General features: G+C 43.5%; 1 protein-coding gene across 6 annotated transcripts in view; it reads left to right on the top strand.

Annotated features, from left to right (window-relative positions):
* Positions 1 to 16,096, top strand: part of EHBP1 (EH domain binding protein 1) — a 321,365-nt gene that overhangs the window by 57,886 nt on the left and 247,383 nt on the right. For all 6 annotated transcript variants that reach the window (XM_073339536.1, XM_073339541.1, XM_073339540.1 and 3 more), the window contains exon 4: positions 7,460 to 7,555. In XM_073339536.1, coding sequence (XP_073195637.1) covers positions 7,460 to 7,555 — 96 coding nt within the window. The remainder of the gene's footprint in view (positions 1 to 7,459; positions 7,556 to 16,096) is intronic.

Below are 16,096 nucleotides of genomic sequence, written 5' to 3'. Positions count from 1 at the left end.
GATCTTATAGGGACAGTCCTGATTTTGGGGTCTTTTTCTTATATAGGCTCTTTTTCTTATATAGGCGTTGACATTTGCTGTCTGGTCACCCTAAGCTCAGTTCATCCCCTTTGTGTGCATGCATTATGACAGGCTTTAATTACATGATCACAAACTATTTTACTACAAGATCCCTCTTCATTACAGTGCACAGGATGGACAGTGCTCAGGGAATGATGGTAGAAGGTGTGTATTGAATGAAACAGAGGACTGCAGGAGAGGTTGGTCTCCTGGTTAAGGCAGCTGAATGCCATCTTGGAGATTTGGAGTCTATCCCTTCCTCTCCCATATAATTCGTACATGATGCTAGGCATGTCATATAAACCAGTTTTTCACACAGGGCCACTAACTGTGTTCCTCATTTTCTGGGTACCCAACTGGAGATATCTGGAGCCTGATTTGCAGAAGTCCTAGGCACTTGCGGCTGCAACCGAAATCAATTGGAGCTGTTCTTAGAACATATGAAGTGCTGTACAAATGCTAAGTGCTCTGAAAAATCAGCTGATAGGTATCTCAAGTTGGGCACCCAAAATTAGTTGATGCTTTAAGTCATCTGTTTGGGATTCCTCTGATGTGTGGAAGCCCTCAACAGACACGCAGCTACCATAGCCAGCTCCTGTGCCTCCCTTCCCACAGCCCCTGGTTCAAGGGGCCATCTTTGGACCAGGAAGGAGAAATGGCTGGGTTGTGCTGTACTCTAGCTGTCCCCAGATAGTATATTGCTCCTATGGAACTGTTGCTAGCTGGAGCAAGTTAGAGTTGAGTTGCTCGCTGGAGCAAGTGTTGTATCGACCAGGCAAGGTACTAACAAGCTTCAACAGGACTTTATTTTCAAAGTGGAAATCTCTTTACCAAGCTGCTGCTGCTGCACCCTCTGTAGCTCTCTCCCAGCTTCTCAATTCCTCCCTCCTCCTTCCTGTTTCCTGTCCTTTCAGACTCCCAACGGCCAGTGCTCCCAATTCTAATAATTACAAGCAACATCTAAACACCACAGCAAGTTAGAGCAGAGGTGGGCAAACTACAGCCCGCGGGCCACATCTGGCCCTTGGGACTGTCCTGCCCGGCCCCTGAGCTCCTGGCCTGAGAGGCTTGCCCCTGGCCCCCTCCCGCTGTTCCCCCTCCCCTGCAGAGTCAGCTCACTGCTCTGCCGGTGCAAAGCTCTGGGCGGTGGGGCTGCGAGCTCCCGGGGCAGCGCAGCTGCAGAGCCTGGCCTGACCCACTGCTGCTCTGTGCTGTGCAGTGCGGCTGCCTGTCCTGGTGCAGCCGCCCCGCCAGCCACCGGTGCACCAGGCAGCACGGTAAAGAGGCAGGGAGCAGGGGGGTTGGGTAGAGGGCAGGGGAATTCTGGGGTGGTGGTCAGGGCACAAGGGTGTGAATAGGGGTCGGGGAAGTCAGAGGGCGGGGAACAGGGTGGTTGAATGGGGGTAGGGGTGCTGGGGGGGCAGTCAGGAAGGAGGGGAGGGTTGGATGGGGCAGTAGGGGGCAGTCAGGGGCAGGGGTTCCAGGGGCAGTCAGGGGACAGGGAGAAGGGGTAGTTGTATGTGGCAGGGGTCCCAGGGGGGGCAGTCAGGAAGGAGGGGGGGTTGGATGGGGCAGCAGGAGGCGGTCAGGGACAGGGAGTCCGGGGGCAGTCAAGGAGAAGGGGTGGTTGGATGGGGCAGGGATCCCGGGGGAGCAGTCAGAAAGGAGAGGGGGGAGTTAGGAGCGGGGGGTCCGGGGGCGGTCAGAGGACAGAGAGCCAGGGGTGGATGGGGCAGGGGTCCTTGGGGGGCTGTCAGAGAACAGGGGAGTTGGATGGGGTAGGAGTCCCGGGGGGGGGGGGGCGGTCAGAGGGCAAGAAGCAGGGGGGGTCGGATGGGGGAGGGGGCTGGGCCATGCCTGGCTGTTAGGGGAGGCACAGGCCCTCCATACAATTTCAGAAACCTGATGCAGCCCTCAGGCCAAAAGGTTTGCCCGCCCCTGAGTTAGTCAGCCTGCTCTAAGCTGCGTTGGTGCTGGCGCAGAGAATCAGGATGCTATCATTGGTTGCTGGATCTCCCCTTCTCTTTTTCCTCCTCTCCTGAGATGCCCTTGATGACACTGGAGAAGGGGAGCCCTTAGGAAAGAGCAACTCCCCTAAGCTCCCCTCAGTCAGGCTCCTTCCCTGTTCTCCTAGGGCCTTCTACAGCCTGGCAGAGAAGTAAGCAATGGAGCAGCTAGTGCTGTTCTTGTCTCCCTCCTCTGCAGTGCATGAGGCAGCCGGCAAGGTGCTGCAGAGCAGCTGCAGTGGAGCAGGAAAAGCAGCTGCTCAGAGCATTGCTGGCTCACAGTCGGGATGCTCTTGGGACTGCAGAAGAAGTGGTGAGAGACATTTGGGAAGAAGACGGTGTTGGGGCTGAACCAAACACTTAACATTTGCGTTTAAAAAATGCAGGGCATCATGGCTTGTGGAACGTATTTTCAATTCATGGTCAAATATAAATTTGCTCCCTCATTTGCTATAATTAGAGTCTCAAAGGCCACAAGTCGGACACTACTGTTCTAAAAGTATCTACTTTTCTTTCTTCCTTCAAAACTTCACCGATAAAGAGCTACCCAGTGGTGTTTAGTGACCTTGTGTATGAGACCAGTATTTCTGCTTTTTGACCTTCTTAAAATCTGTTGGGTTTTTTCATTTGGCCTTATGAAGACTGATGTATCTAATGCACCCTAACCTTGAGCAGAAATTGATCTGAAGGACTGTAATCTCCATCCTGCCTTGTATTACATTAGGACATGTCTAGTTGTTTTTGCTTTGTGTTGGTGGTTTTTTTAAGTAAGAGATGTGTACTAGTTAAAATGCGGGGCAGGAGGGGGGCAGGGTTCTAAATGCTGCTGTGTGTCACAGCGAAGTGCCGCTAATGAATATTTAGGTTGTGATTTTGGAAAGGTTTTTCATTTTGCACCAAAGGTGGTACCTTTTGTGGCCATCCTGATACCTGGCAAGGGTTCCAAAGTAGAGGGCCTGCCCCTAAGAAAGCTGGCAGGGTTCTTGTTCATTGCATCTGTCATGTTTGGTTTCAGGGAGCATGGCAGTCATTGGAAATAGCCAGGGCTCAGTACATTGAGGGTAATTGCCAGGGGAGCCCGTATAGTATATGGAGCACTAGAGTGGTGTGCTCTCATCCTCTCCTGTGTTGCTTAATAAACGGGCTACTACATTTGGAGCCAGCTGGAGCTGCTTCAGCTTTCTCTTTCATCTCCAGGTACAGAGCATTGCAGCAAAGCATGTGCATGTTACTTTTTCACCCAAGAGCTTGCAATGTTCCCCTGCACCAGTCACTAGTAAATAAGAAATGACCATTTGCTCAAATATTTCTTTTCCCTGTTCTGCAAAACCAGTACATTCCTGTGTGCTACATGTGGAATGTCTGTTTTGTGTTGATAATGACGAAGCTATTTAAGTGTTGAGACTTGCACAGATCTGTTATGGTCAAAACAGGCGATTCTCTGTAACCATATCTGAAATATTGACAACAGATCAGATATTTCCCAAGGGCAGTCCACGAATTGAGCACAACATCTAGGCCCCCAGCAGGGTATGTATACATTCTGGTGATAGATCTCTTATAGAGGAATATCTTAATTATCCCAGCCTATAAATGGATAGTTTTCAAGCTGTCCTTAAAGATCTCTTCTCTTACTGGGACAAAAAGGCAAAAACCAAAACCCACCAAGCCTTACAGTCTGTGCTCAAACACTGCATCATTATGATGCATCAATTTGTGGAGTCCTATTTGTCACGATAACCCAACTTTGCAAAAATAAATGTATTTATAAAGCAGGTAATTCCTATTATAAGCGTAAATAATGAAAACAGTCATGAGAGAACTCCAAAGGCCAGGAGATCCTAAAATGCTTATCTGAACCTTTGGAGCCCACCACCAGTCTTTGATTTTCTCACACATTACTGTCCCCCACCCCAATTGTTCATCTATCTATCCATACAGTTTTCTAGGAGTGGGGTGATGAGGCATGTTGCCACTTCTAGCATCTTTGTGGCATATTTCACCAATCCTTCCCCTCCTCCCAGGTGTTTCTTCATTTAAAGTGCCGTGGCTGTTGCAGCATCTCCTCACTTCCTCTCTGCGGGGTTGGTGCTTTTTCCTCTGTACTCCTTCTGAAAAGGCTACTGCTGCCCGTGACTGGCTAGTGAGTGAGGCAGCCAACAATAGAGGTCCCCCTATACAGGCTGCTGCTCTCTCCCTAGCCTCAGGGGGCAAGGGGTGGTGGGAGGGATGATGAAGACAGGGAGTGAGGCAGCCAGTGGTAGTGTTTTTGTCCATCCAGGCTGCATCGGAGCCAGGGCAACAGAGAAGCAGTGAAAGATGCAGAAAGGGAAGGAGGCTGTGTAAGGGAGGAGGAAAGAGAGTCTGGAAGGCACAGAGCATTGTGGGAACTGTGGCCTGAGGTGGTAATTGCAATGGAAACATAATGTTCAGGCCTAGCAGCCAGCTACTAGAGAGAGACAGCTGGCCAGGATCCAAAACATGGGGAGAGTGGGTAATATTGGGATTGTTGGCATGGTTACCACATGTAGGTGGCAAAATCTTGCCCATTTGCCAAAGCAAAGGCCTGTATTTTGGATGATTAAAATATAGTCAGTATAGCTGTATGCCTACATGATGAGTCTGTAAGGGCACAACTTCCCCCCTCCAATGCCCCCCCCCCCCCCCCGGCCAAGACCCCCTCAATATAGGGACCCTTGCTCTGAGAAATAATATTTTGTTATATGATAACGATAATTTTAAGTACTCAAAGTATTCTCTATTAGCTAATAGGCCTCCCCCTATTTTGCACCCTTTGCTTTCTCCTGCACCAACCCAGGGGTTATCTTTGCCTGTCATGTTGCCTGGATGGTGCAGTCCTATATTCCAAAGCCAAATGGGCATATAACATCATCCCGCTAATAAGGGGATAGCTTTGCTTTAAAAGCTCATTAGGTAGGACTTTCAGTCTCTCAAACTATCAGTCTCTCACTCTCTGCTTTCGATAACTTGCATGTCAGGTAACCGTAATGCATGTTGATTTGTTTTAGGAGTCTCCATTTTTTATGGTCTCACCAACTAGCCTGATGAGGAGAGGAGACTGGTAAATCCCCTTGTACTCAGAATTCTGCTGAATCATAGAAAGCTTGTTTTTGATTGTATGTACAAAATTTTTTACAGTATAAAAATGGGAGCAGTATTGCCAACCCCAAGTGTTCAAAAAACATGGGTCAGGCCCAAAAAATCATGAGGCCGATTTAAAATTCATGGGATTTAAAAAATATATATATATATATATATATATATTGGGTTCATTTTATTACCATCTGGTTTCTCGGCCTTGAGGGTGCACTTGGGACGCATTTTCAAGCATTACTTTGCAACCATGAGGGCGAGAAACTCTCTGCTTTTGATAACGTGCATGTCAGGTAACCATAATGCATGTTGATTTGTTTTAAGATTCTCCATTTTTTACTGTCTCACCAACTAGCCTGATGAGGAGAGGAGACTGGTAAATCCCCCTGTACCCAGACTTTGGATGGAACTGTAAACATCAGCAACGCTGTAGGAGTGAATAAAAATAACAGGAAAACAATAAGAATGTTCTAAATATATCTGCAAAGATAAATGGCTTTGGGCAGCATGGAAAACAAGCTGGATCTTACCGATGGCTCCTTGCAGGACTTTATTCTTAGATACTCCCTCCGTCCCCTTCCATATCTCCCTCAATCTCTTGACCAGCTCACTCGCACCCTGCTAGAAGCTGCTGCCACTTCTCTTGTGGCTCCACACAACCGGGAATCAACAGAGGGAACAGAGCCAGAAGGCAGATAGGCTGCCTGTGGTAGAGGCAACGTAGTGTCCTCTGGTGGCCTAAAGGAACTACTACAGTTCCTTTTGATCACGAAGCTGGATGTGTGAGGAGCTATGCAGGCTGCAGGAGTGCTTGACAGGGCTGCCAAATGTGTGACTATCATGTGAGATGAAGCACTGTTTATAATGCACAGCAGTGGTGAATTAGTTTCCCTCTTCTACTAAATGAGGATCATTATCATTTTCAATCATTATCTTTCCCACCATGGTGTATTGAATTCTGTAGCTAAAATTGGCCACTGGGCAGCTGGCTAATTTTGAGGTGGGGTATATGCTCTAAATTTTAACCCAGAAGAGACCTTTTAAAACCCTCTTGAAAATTATAGTTTACTGACATGGCCAACAGGGCCATGCCACCATAACAATTAATTGCTACAAAACCCAATGTGTACTCTTAGTAACACCATCCTATCTCCAAATGTGTTATAACCAGGGTAATTATATTTGAGTTTATTGTACCTGTGACCCAAGTTACGTTAGCCTTATGCTAGTAATAGTGTTGTTATAAAAATCATACACTGAAGTGCTGGATGTTGCAAAGAACATATAAAGAACATCCGATGAAGTGAGCTGTAGCTCACGAAAGCTTATGCTCAAATAAATTGGTTAGTCTCTAAGGTGCCACTAGTACTCCTTTTCTTTTTGTAAAATGAACAAAGTTTGATACTGTAGAATTTAAAAACTCAGTTAATTTGATGCAAATAACAATAGTTTATAACTTTCTCAAAATAAAAAAAACAGGTAGTTAGAAACAACCATGCTACTCCGCGGCCCCCCTTATATTAGCATATATTCATTTATATTTCCATAGTTATCTAAAGTTTTCCTCCATACTAACTGAACTAGATTCTGAAACTCACACTTCATGGTGTTCACTGTTTCAGTGGAAAGTATGCCACTCCACATGTTGGAATGATTTGCTCAGGTCTTTAGAGTTAGTCTCTTTTTACTTCATTTTATCCTGGTCACTTCTCTTTTAGTTAAAGGTACTTAACTGTTAATTCTTTATAGGTTTAAATGTTTCAGAGGCATTTAGTGTGTACTATAAATTGGTGCTTTATTTTTTTCAAATAAAACAACAAAATAAGTCAGTTTTATTACAATCTGAATATGGCTACTTAGCGTGCACAATAGCAACTCTTAATTATTTGCTTTAAAGGAAAGCATTCCATAGTCTGAAACCTGTGCCAAAGGTCTGTATTCACCATTTTATGAACTTGTACCTGCAGGATGCTCAATGTTCTGGCCCTGATATAGGCACTGTGCTTAATTGCTTTGCAAGATCAGGACCAGAGCACTCAGCACCTGGCTAGAGAGAGCCATGTGTGTGACTGCGTAACTCCCATCAATGGTGCGAGTTCCTTCTGTTCTCAGTGGTTTGTCTTATTGTGTTTAATAGAACTGTAAATTTATGAAAGCAGGGGTTTTTTTTGGAGCTAATCATCAATACACACGCATGCATGCACACGCTGACTTCCAGGGGCGTTGGAGCAGATGTTTTATGATGATTGACTCAATTATTGTTTCTTTTCTTCTTTTAGGCCCATAGCTGGCAACCTGGAATCAAAAATCCGTACCGTGGTGTGGTGGTGTGGCCTGTTCCTGAAAACATTGAAATCACTGTGACACTTTTTAAGGTAGGTTTTTAATGTTTCATTTTAATTCATTTTATAAGGCATAAGATATTTCCTGAAGACTTACACACAGAAACGCCTTCTTTCGTGGGGCCTGATCCTGTGGTTCATGTCAAGTCATTATCTGCATACCTACAAGTTCACAGTTTAAGTATGAGAGAGAATTAAGACCCCTTGCAAACATTTAGCCATGTGCTTTAACCAACACATTCAAATAGTCCCATTGAACTCCTCAGGGCTGCTTGCGTCCATAAAATTAAGTACATGCTTATGTGTTTTCAGAATGTCAGTCTAATTTTCCATACAGCTGTAATACAGAGTAGTCCGTTTTGCCTAAAAACACTAAGCTGGTAGGAGTCAAAACTTTTTGTGCCTTGACTGTGTGCTACATCGTTGCAGTCATCGTATTCCTCGTTACATTTGTTCTGAAACAGAATCTATCTCCAAATAGTATAGCATTTCAGGTATGTTATAAAACCGTCACAGTGCTTGTTTAATTGCTATCTTAGGAATTCCTGGAAAACAGAACTATGTTGATGGGAAACATTTAAATAACAGAGAGAATTTTAGGTCTTTGTGTGGTCTGATTAAAGAAATGCTATTTGTTCTAGTATTTCAAAATGGTTTTATTACAGTGAATCTGTGTTCTTATCAGTTTTTGTACATTTAGTCCCAATTCTTATTTACACTGAGGCCCCTGTATGGTGCTTTGGCAGCAGGGCCAGCCCTTGATCAAATGGCGAAGGAGAATCATCTTCGGCACCTCCCCTCTGTTTGTTAAACTTTTGAATATCTTATTTTTTATTGCATTTCATGACTTTGATGCATGATTTGCATGCATGATTTATCCCTATCATATCCCTGTCATATAAGATGGAATTGCATGCTAGGATCTATAAATCGGTATTTATACATGCCATATATAAGCAAATAAAAAAATCATTTCCTCTAAGCTTATAGAAACTTTTTAATTTTAAGAATGACTGAAATGTACTAACATGAAGAAACTGAACTGTGCACCAACATTGGGTGGACCAGTATTAAATAGTGTAACGTAGGTGACAGCCTTAGAATGTTAACCTTTAGTTCCAAAAGTCGCTTTTCTCGCCTTTGCCCTCGCGAAATGAAGCACAGCGTCGAGGAGGTCTAAAGACTGGCCAGTGGCATTTTCAAGCCATTTTGACCATCATCAATCAAAGATATGTTTTAATGAGCCTGAGCTTTGAAAAGCTGCACTCAGCATCTGCAGCTGTGACTGGCAGCGTGAGCAGAATCCTCAAACCTATCCAAACAATAGGAAAAGTGTCCCCATGTGTCAGCATCTGGTGCAGGTCTGTATAATTGTTCAAGAGTGTCTTCCTGTCCACCAGCAGCTTACTAAGGTCATACAAAAACCCCAGGTCTTTTTGTGGTGCTTCATTAGTCCAAACCTTTCTTCAGTGGACACTTGAGCAGTGTCATCGAGCGAGCAAAAAAAGAAGTCTCCATTGAATTTTCCTCCAACCTTCCCATCACCTCATCTCTGCCCTCGTAACCAAACTGTCTCTTCTTCCAATGAATACGAGTTTCCTTGAAGACGGGCTCAACGCCTACGTTTTCCGCCATTTTTTTTTTTTACAGCAATGATGGCATCTTCAAATCCGTTGTCTCTGTAGACCACAACAAAATCAAAGCAGCTGCTCATCACAGTAGTAATGTTTGCGATGTCCATTGACTGAGTTTGTAATGCCTTGCTTACAGTGTTTACTTGGAGCAGGATATCGTGCCAAACCACAATTTAAATCAGAAGTTTGAAGTCAACGATCTGGTTTGCCAGGCTTTGAATCTCGTGTCGGATTCCAGCCTCGGCTTTACTTGACTGCACCAGTTCCATCGGGCATTGTAAACCTCAGTCACTTGGTAATTCGCTGGCCTAATGCTGTCAATGTGGCTCTGCCAGCGAGTGTCACTTAGTGGCTTCATGGTCAGATTTGTAGCATTGTCCGTGAGGATCTTCCATCTGATAGTTGATGCTGAAAACAGGCTGTATATCCTTTGCAGTGCTCCGAAGAGAGATACTGAATCTAAAGAAGATGCTGCTGCATCTGACGCAACCAGGCTGAGGGAATGGCAGCCACAAGGCACAAAGAAAGCTCTTGGATTCAGCGCAAGGATCCTGGCATGGATGCCACTGATTCTTCCCTTCATGTTCACGCCGTTGTTGTAGCCTTGGCCTCAGCAATCCTGAAGGTTTATTTTATTCTCATTCAAAACATTCATAAACAGGTCTGTTAGACCTATTCCAGTGGAGTCATCCACAGACTGGAAACAGATAGGGTTTCTTTATTTGGATACAGCCATCCTCGTCACCTTCAAATCTTACTGTAAATGACATCTTTTCCCTGTGACTAATGTCGGGAGTGCAGTCCGTTATTACAGCGCAGTACTTCGCTTTGCCAAGCTGTATCAATATGTTATCAAGCACCTTCCTTGCTGTAAGGTCAGTCATTTCATTTTGAATTGTTTTGCTGCAGAAATGGTCCATAGCTTCTTTGCGAACTACTCGATGTATTTCCCAAGGAGCTCTACCAAACTGAGGAAATTACTGTTGTTCAGTGAACAACTTATCAGAGGAGCCCCAGAAAGCCAACTTATTTTTGCCAGGAAGAGGGTAATTGAGATCAGATGCTAGAGTACATTCTTGCCATGCTGGGTTTCTGCATTAATAATGTGCTGGTTTTCTGCATCTGTTTGTTTGTTCAGCTTGAGTCTGGACTTGACCTCCATCCATTTGGAGTAGGCCATAAAATGGCTGGGCAATTTTTCATCTTGCTTCAGAGCATCAGCTAAGTTATGCCAGTAATTGTACCCGGATAGTGCAAGCAACGATCTGACATTCTTGTCAAATATTTTGCAACAAAACCAGAACACTTTGTCAGTTGATTATGAGTAAACTAGTCAAAGCCAATTCATTTTCTTGAGCACTCTTTCGCAGTGTGACCTTTGAGAAGAGTCGCTTCTGCTTATTTACTGGAAATGTCATATTCTCGATTTTTTTTCCCCAGTCTGTTCAAAATTGTTTGTTCAATATCGTCAGAGTTTAGGATCACCAGCCATGAAGCAGGATCTGATGTAGACATTTGTGGTATGCAGTTTTTCTCACTGCTGTTTCTGTCATCATTCGAGGTGGATTCTTTTTGATCATTTCTCTCCTTTTCGTGTAAACCACGTTTTTCTTTGTCATTACTCTCCTTTTTATGTAAGCCACATTCTTCTTTATCGGTTTCCTTTATGCCACCAGGAAAATTGGACAATTCTCCATCACTTTCCTCACATTTCCGTTCCTTATCTTCAGGTAAATCTGCTAATTCCTTAGTAATAGGACTTCCATCATTTATGCTTTGCACCTCAATTTCTTCTGCACTGGGACAATCGCTATTGCCTAAAGCCTGGTCTGTGTTGTCCTGTTTCAGATATTTTCCCATCAAATCTGCCCTTTGCTGCAAACTAGATTGCAGTTGAGCTTTTCACTTTGTATACTGAGCTGCTGAAGGCTATTTTTTGGGGCATTTTTTATTTTCTACGGGGGAAAACAAAATATTAGGGAGAGCAAAAGTCTATGTTCTGCCGTCTTAGAAAGTCATCAAACGTGTGTTAAGCATGGCAAAAGAAATAACAGTATTCTTTTATACTGTTGCTTAGACAGGGGTTCGATATATATCTCTGGCATCTCATTAACTATGTCCTTTATTAGTCACTACTTACACTCTTAAACGCACAAGTACACTTTCACAATTACACAGTAAAACAAGGTTCACAATATCGCAGTTGGTCTCTCACTTCACTTTGTTCTTATATCTCACTAATTGGTAACACCCTTCCCCTTATATATCCATGAGGGCATGACTGACAACATTCTAGGAGGTTTGAGGAAAATGTAATTCTCAGAAAGTCTGGAAGGTTCCATGAGATTCTACAAAGGTCCAGAACATTCTAGGAGGTCAGTGGAAAAATAAATCCACATATGGAATACCTGAAACATTTTACTTCAAACATTCTATTAACAACAAAAAACGCACCCCAAGCCCAGCACCCTCCGAGCCCGGCACCCCAGGTTGTTGCCTGGTTCACCTGCCCCTAAATCTGGCCCTGTTTGGCAGTGTAAAGTCATCTTAAAGCGAGTGTAAATAAGTTATACCCATTTCAAAGCCCTCCTGCGCTGCCAGAGTACTTAGTATAAGTGAGAATCACAACTTTTATAATTCAGATGTATTGACTTGATCCCTGTTACTTGATCTTTTTTTTTTTAATCAGTAAGCAAATGTAGTTAAACCTTGTCCTAAGCCTAAAAGCTCTAAACATACATTTTATGCCAAAGAAAACAGAGGAAGTGACATCACCCTTACTACAGGGACAGTTTCAGAGTAGCAGCCGTGTTAGTCTGTATTGTCAAAAAGAAAAGGAGTACTTGTGGCACCTTAGAGACTAATAAATTTAATTGAGCATAAGCTTTCGTGAGCTACAGCTCACTTCATCGGAGACATCTCTACGTAAAAAAATAAATGGATACAAATCAGACATAAAGAATTATAACATTCAAAACCAGTTGGAGAACACTTCAATCTCTTTGGTCACTCAATTACAGACCTAAACGTTGCAATTCTTCAACAAAAAAACTTCAAAAACAGACTCCAAGGAGAGACTGCTGAATTGGAATTAATTTGCAAACTGGATACAATTAACTTAGCCTTGAATAAAGACTGGGAGTGGATGGGTCATTATACAAAGTAAAACTATGTCCCCATGTTTATTCCCCCCCACCCCCTCCCCACTTTTCCTCAGATGTTCTTGTCCACTGCTGGAAATGGCCCACCTTGATTATCACTACAAAAGGTTCCCCCCCCCCCACTTCTGCTTAATAGCTCACCTTAAGTGATCACTCTAGTTACAGTTTTCAGAGTAACAGCCCTGTTAGTCTGTATTCGCAAAAAGAAAAGGAGTACTTGTGGCGCCTTAGAGACTAACCAATTTATTTGAGCATGAGCTTTCGTGAGCTACAGCTCACTTCATTGGATGCATACCGTGGAAACTGCAGCAGACTTTATATATACACAGAGAATATGAACCAATACCTCCTCCCACCCCACTGTCCTGCTGGTAATAGCTTAAAGTGATCATCAAGTTGGGCCATTTCCAGCACAAATCCAGGTTTTCTCACCCTCCACCCCCCCACACAAATTCACTCTCCTGCTGGTGATAGCCCATCCAAAGTGACAACTCTCCACACAATGTGCATGATAATCAAGTTGGGCTATTTCCTGCACAAATCCAGGTTTTCTCAGATCCCCCCCACTCCCATACACACACAAACTCACTCTCCTGCTGGTAATAGCTCATTCAAACTGACCACTCTCCAACTTTAAATCCAAGTTAAACCAGAACATCTGGGGGGAGGGGGGGGGTAGGAAAAAACAAGAGGAAACAGGCTACCTTGCATAATGACTTAGCCACACCCAGTCTCTATTTAAGCCTAAATTAATAGTATCCAATTTGCAAATGAATTCCAATTCAGCAGTTTCTCGCTGGAGTCTGGATTTGAAGTTTTTTTGTTTTAAGATAGCGACCTTCACTATACAAATACAACCGCATTTGCTCCAACCCCTCAGACAGAGACAAACACCTACAAGATCTCTGTCAAGCTTTCTTACAACTACAATACCCACCTGCAGAAGTAAAGAAACAGATTGATAGAGCCAGAAGAGTTCCCAGAAGTTACCTACTACAGGACAGGCCTAACAAAGAAAATAACAGAACGCCACTAGCCGTCACCTTCAGCCCCCAACTAAAACCCCTCCAACGCATTATTAAGGATCTACAACCTATCCTAAAGGATGACCCAGCACTCTCACAAATCTTGGGAGACAGGCCAGTCCTTGCCTACAGACAGCCCCACAACCTGAAGCAAATACTCACCAACAACCACATACCACACAACAGAACCACTAACCCAGGAACTTATCCTTGCAACAAAGCCCGTTGCCAACTGTGTCCACATATCTATTCAGGGGACACCATCACAGGGCCTAATAACATCAGCCACACTATCAGAGGCTCGTTCACCTGCACATCCACCAATGTGATATATGCCATCATGTGCCAGCAATGCCCCTCTGCCATGTACATTGGTCAAACTGGACAGTCTCTACGTAAAAGAATAAATGGACACAAATCAGATGTAAAGAATTATAACATTCATAAACCAGTCGGAGAACACTTCAATCTCTCTGGTCACGCAATTACAGACATGAAGGTCGCTATCTTAAAACAAAAAAACTTCAAATCCAGACTCCAGCGAGAAACTGCTGAATTGGAATTCATTTGCAAATTGGATACTATTAATTTAGGCTTAAATAGAGACTGGGAGTGGCTAAGTCATTATGCAAGGTAGCCTGTTTCCTCTTGTTTTTTCCTCCCCCCCACCCCCCCCAGATGTTCTGGTTTAACTTGGATTTAAAGTTGGAGAGTGGTCAGTTTGAATGAGCTATTACCAGCAGGAGAGTGAGTTTGTGTGTGTATGGGGGTGGGGGGGATGTGAGAAAACCTGGATTTGTGCAGGAAATAGCCCAACTTGATTATCGTGCACATTGTGTGGAGAGTTGTCACTTTGGATGGGCTATCACCAGCAGGAGAGTGAATTTGTGTGGGGGGGTGGAGGGTGAGAAAACCTGGATTTGTGCTAGAAATGGCCCACCTGATGATCACTTTAGATAAGCTATTACCAGCAGGACAGTGGGGTGGGAGGAGGTATTGGTTCATATTCTCTGTGTATATATAAAGTCTGCTGCAGTTTCCACGGTATGCATCCGATGAAGTGAGCTCTAGCTCACGAAAGCTCATGCTCAAATAAATTGGTTAGTCTCTAAGGTGCCACAAGTACTCCTTTTCTAGTTACAGTGTGTATGGTAACACCCATTGTTTCATGTTCTCTATGTATATAAATCTCCCCACTGTATTTTCCACTGAATGCATCCGATGAAGTGAGCTGTAGCTCACGAAAGCGTATGCTCAAACAAATTTGTTAGTCTCTAAGGTGCCACAAGTCCTCCTGTTCTTTTTGCAGGCACAGTGTAATCCTGGTTTCACCAGCCAGGAAGGAGAGGGCATAGTCATTCTCCTGATCCATTTTTAAAGCTGTTTTAGTTTAACGCTGAATACTTTTCATTTCTCTCTGGCCCCACCCCCTAAAAGAAAATTACACATGGGTTATAAAATTGTATCCCATAAATACCATAAAATATGTTTTAAAACAGATAAGGTACAGGGCCCCTGAAAATGGGGGGGAAATCCTTAATCTCTTCTGTGGTAGAAAAAGAACATTGGGGTCAAGTTAGGTAAGTGTAGTGCTGTACTCTGCCCTTTGGAAGTTTTGCGTTTGATTCCCACTCTCTCTTACTCTGGGGTGAGATGGTCAGGAAGTGCTGCAGACGTATCACACTTACCCCATGGGTTGGCTGCTGGTGGAGAAGTGAAAAAGGAAGTGCCTAATGTCACACAGTAACAATCCTTCTGGACAGTTGAAGAGTGGATTAATTGATTTGGAAGGCAGTCATATTTATATCTGGTCCTTAACCAGAAAGATGGAGGCTTTAACACTTGAAGTCCTAAAGGTCAAAAAGTATTGGCTGTCTTAACAGCTCTTTAGTGGAAGTGAAAGATCCACTAAAAAGAACTCAGTGTGAAGGGAGAGTCTGCTATAGATTTAATACTTGGCATGAGTATATTCAATGTGGCCCTGTCTTCTAACAAACAGCAATTGTTTGTGTTGATTAAAGTATTAAAATCACAGGCAAGCTGCCGGCTTTATATCCATGTTGGCAAAGTGAAACATGTTGCTCTTACAAGCTTTATAAGAATCAAAGATAACGTACTAACACAGTGCTGCTGTTTGGTAAGCAGTGATCTGAAATAGTAGTGTAGGAATAGAGCAGACTCCAAAATAGCCATGTGTTTTGGGACATGATACATAGGGTAGTGGCTCTGAATTTGGAGTGGCTGTTGAAATATGTTACTGGTAGGATTAGGAGATAAATCTAGGCTTCAAGTACTGATGAGAATATTAGGAATATCCTCTTCGGTAGTCACCAGTGTATACTTGAGAACTTACGAGTAAAGTGTATGTGATTAGTCAAGAGACCTGATATTTTGTTATCTAAAAGTTCTTATTTTGTGCTATTAGCTTGTTTCGTACGTTATGTTTGTATTTCACACACATGCACAGCTGTGTATTGAAGAGGTGATACCTCCTCCTGCCCACTCCCATTTCAAAAGATATTCATCAAATTGATTTTTGGATTGATGATAAAGCTTTATAATGCTCCAAGTCGTTTAAGAGAAGCATGGTACTGAAATATAAATTCATCAACCTTTCTCAGCTATTTCTAGTTTCTGTCCTGCTAGCTAATTTAAATAAAAAGTTCTTTCTGTTCTGTAAGATTGTCTTCGTTCTTTAGCATACTCTACATTTCTATCTCAGTTATGTTTTGAAATTGTCAACCAAGATGGGAA

The sequence above is a fragment of the Lepidochelys kempii genome, chromosome 3 (genome assembly GCF_965140265.1).
Source record: "Lepidochelys kempii isolate rLepKem1 chromosome 3, rLepKem1.hap2, whole genome shotgun sequence".
NCBI classification, from domain to species: domain Eukaryota; kingdom Metazoa; phylum Chordata; order Testudines; family Cheloniidae; genus Lepidochelys; species Lepidochelys kempii.
The sequence above is the reverse complement of the archived record's forward strand: the minus strand, read 5'-3'. Positions and strand labels throughout refer to the sequence as shown.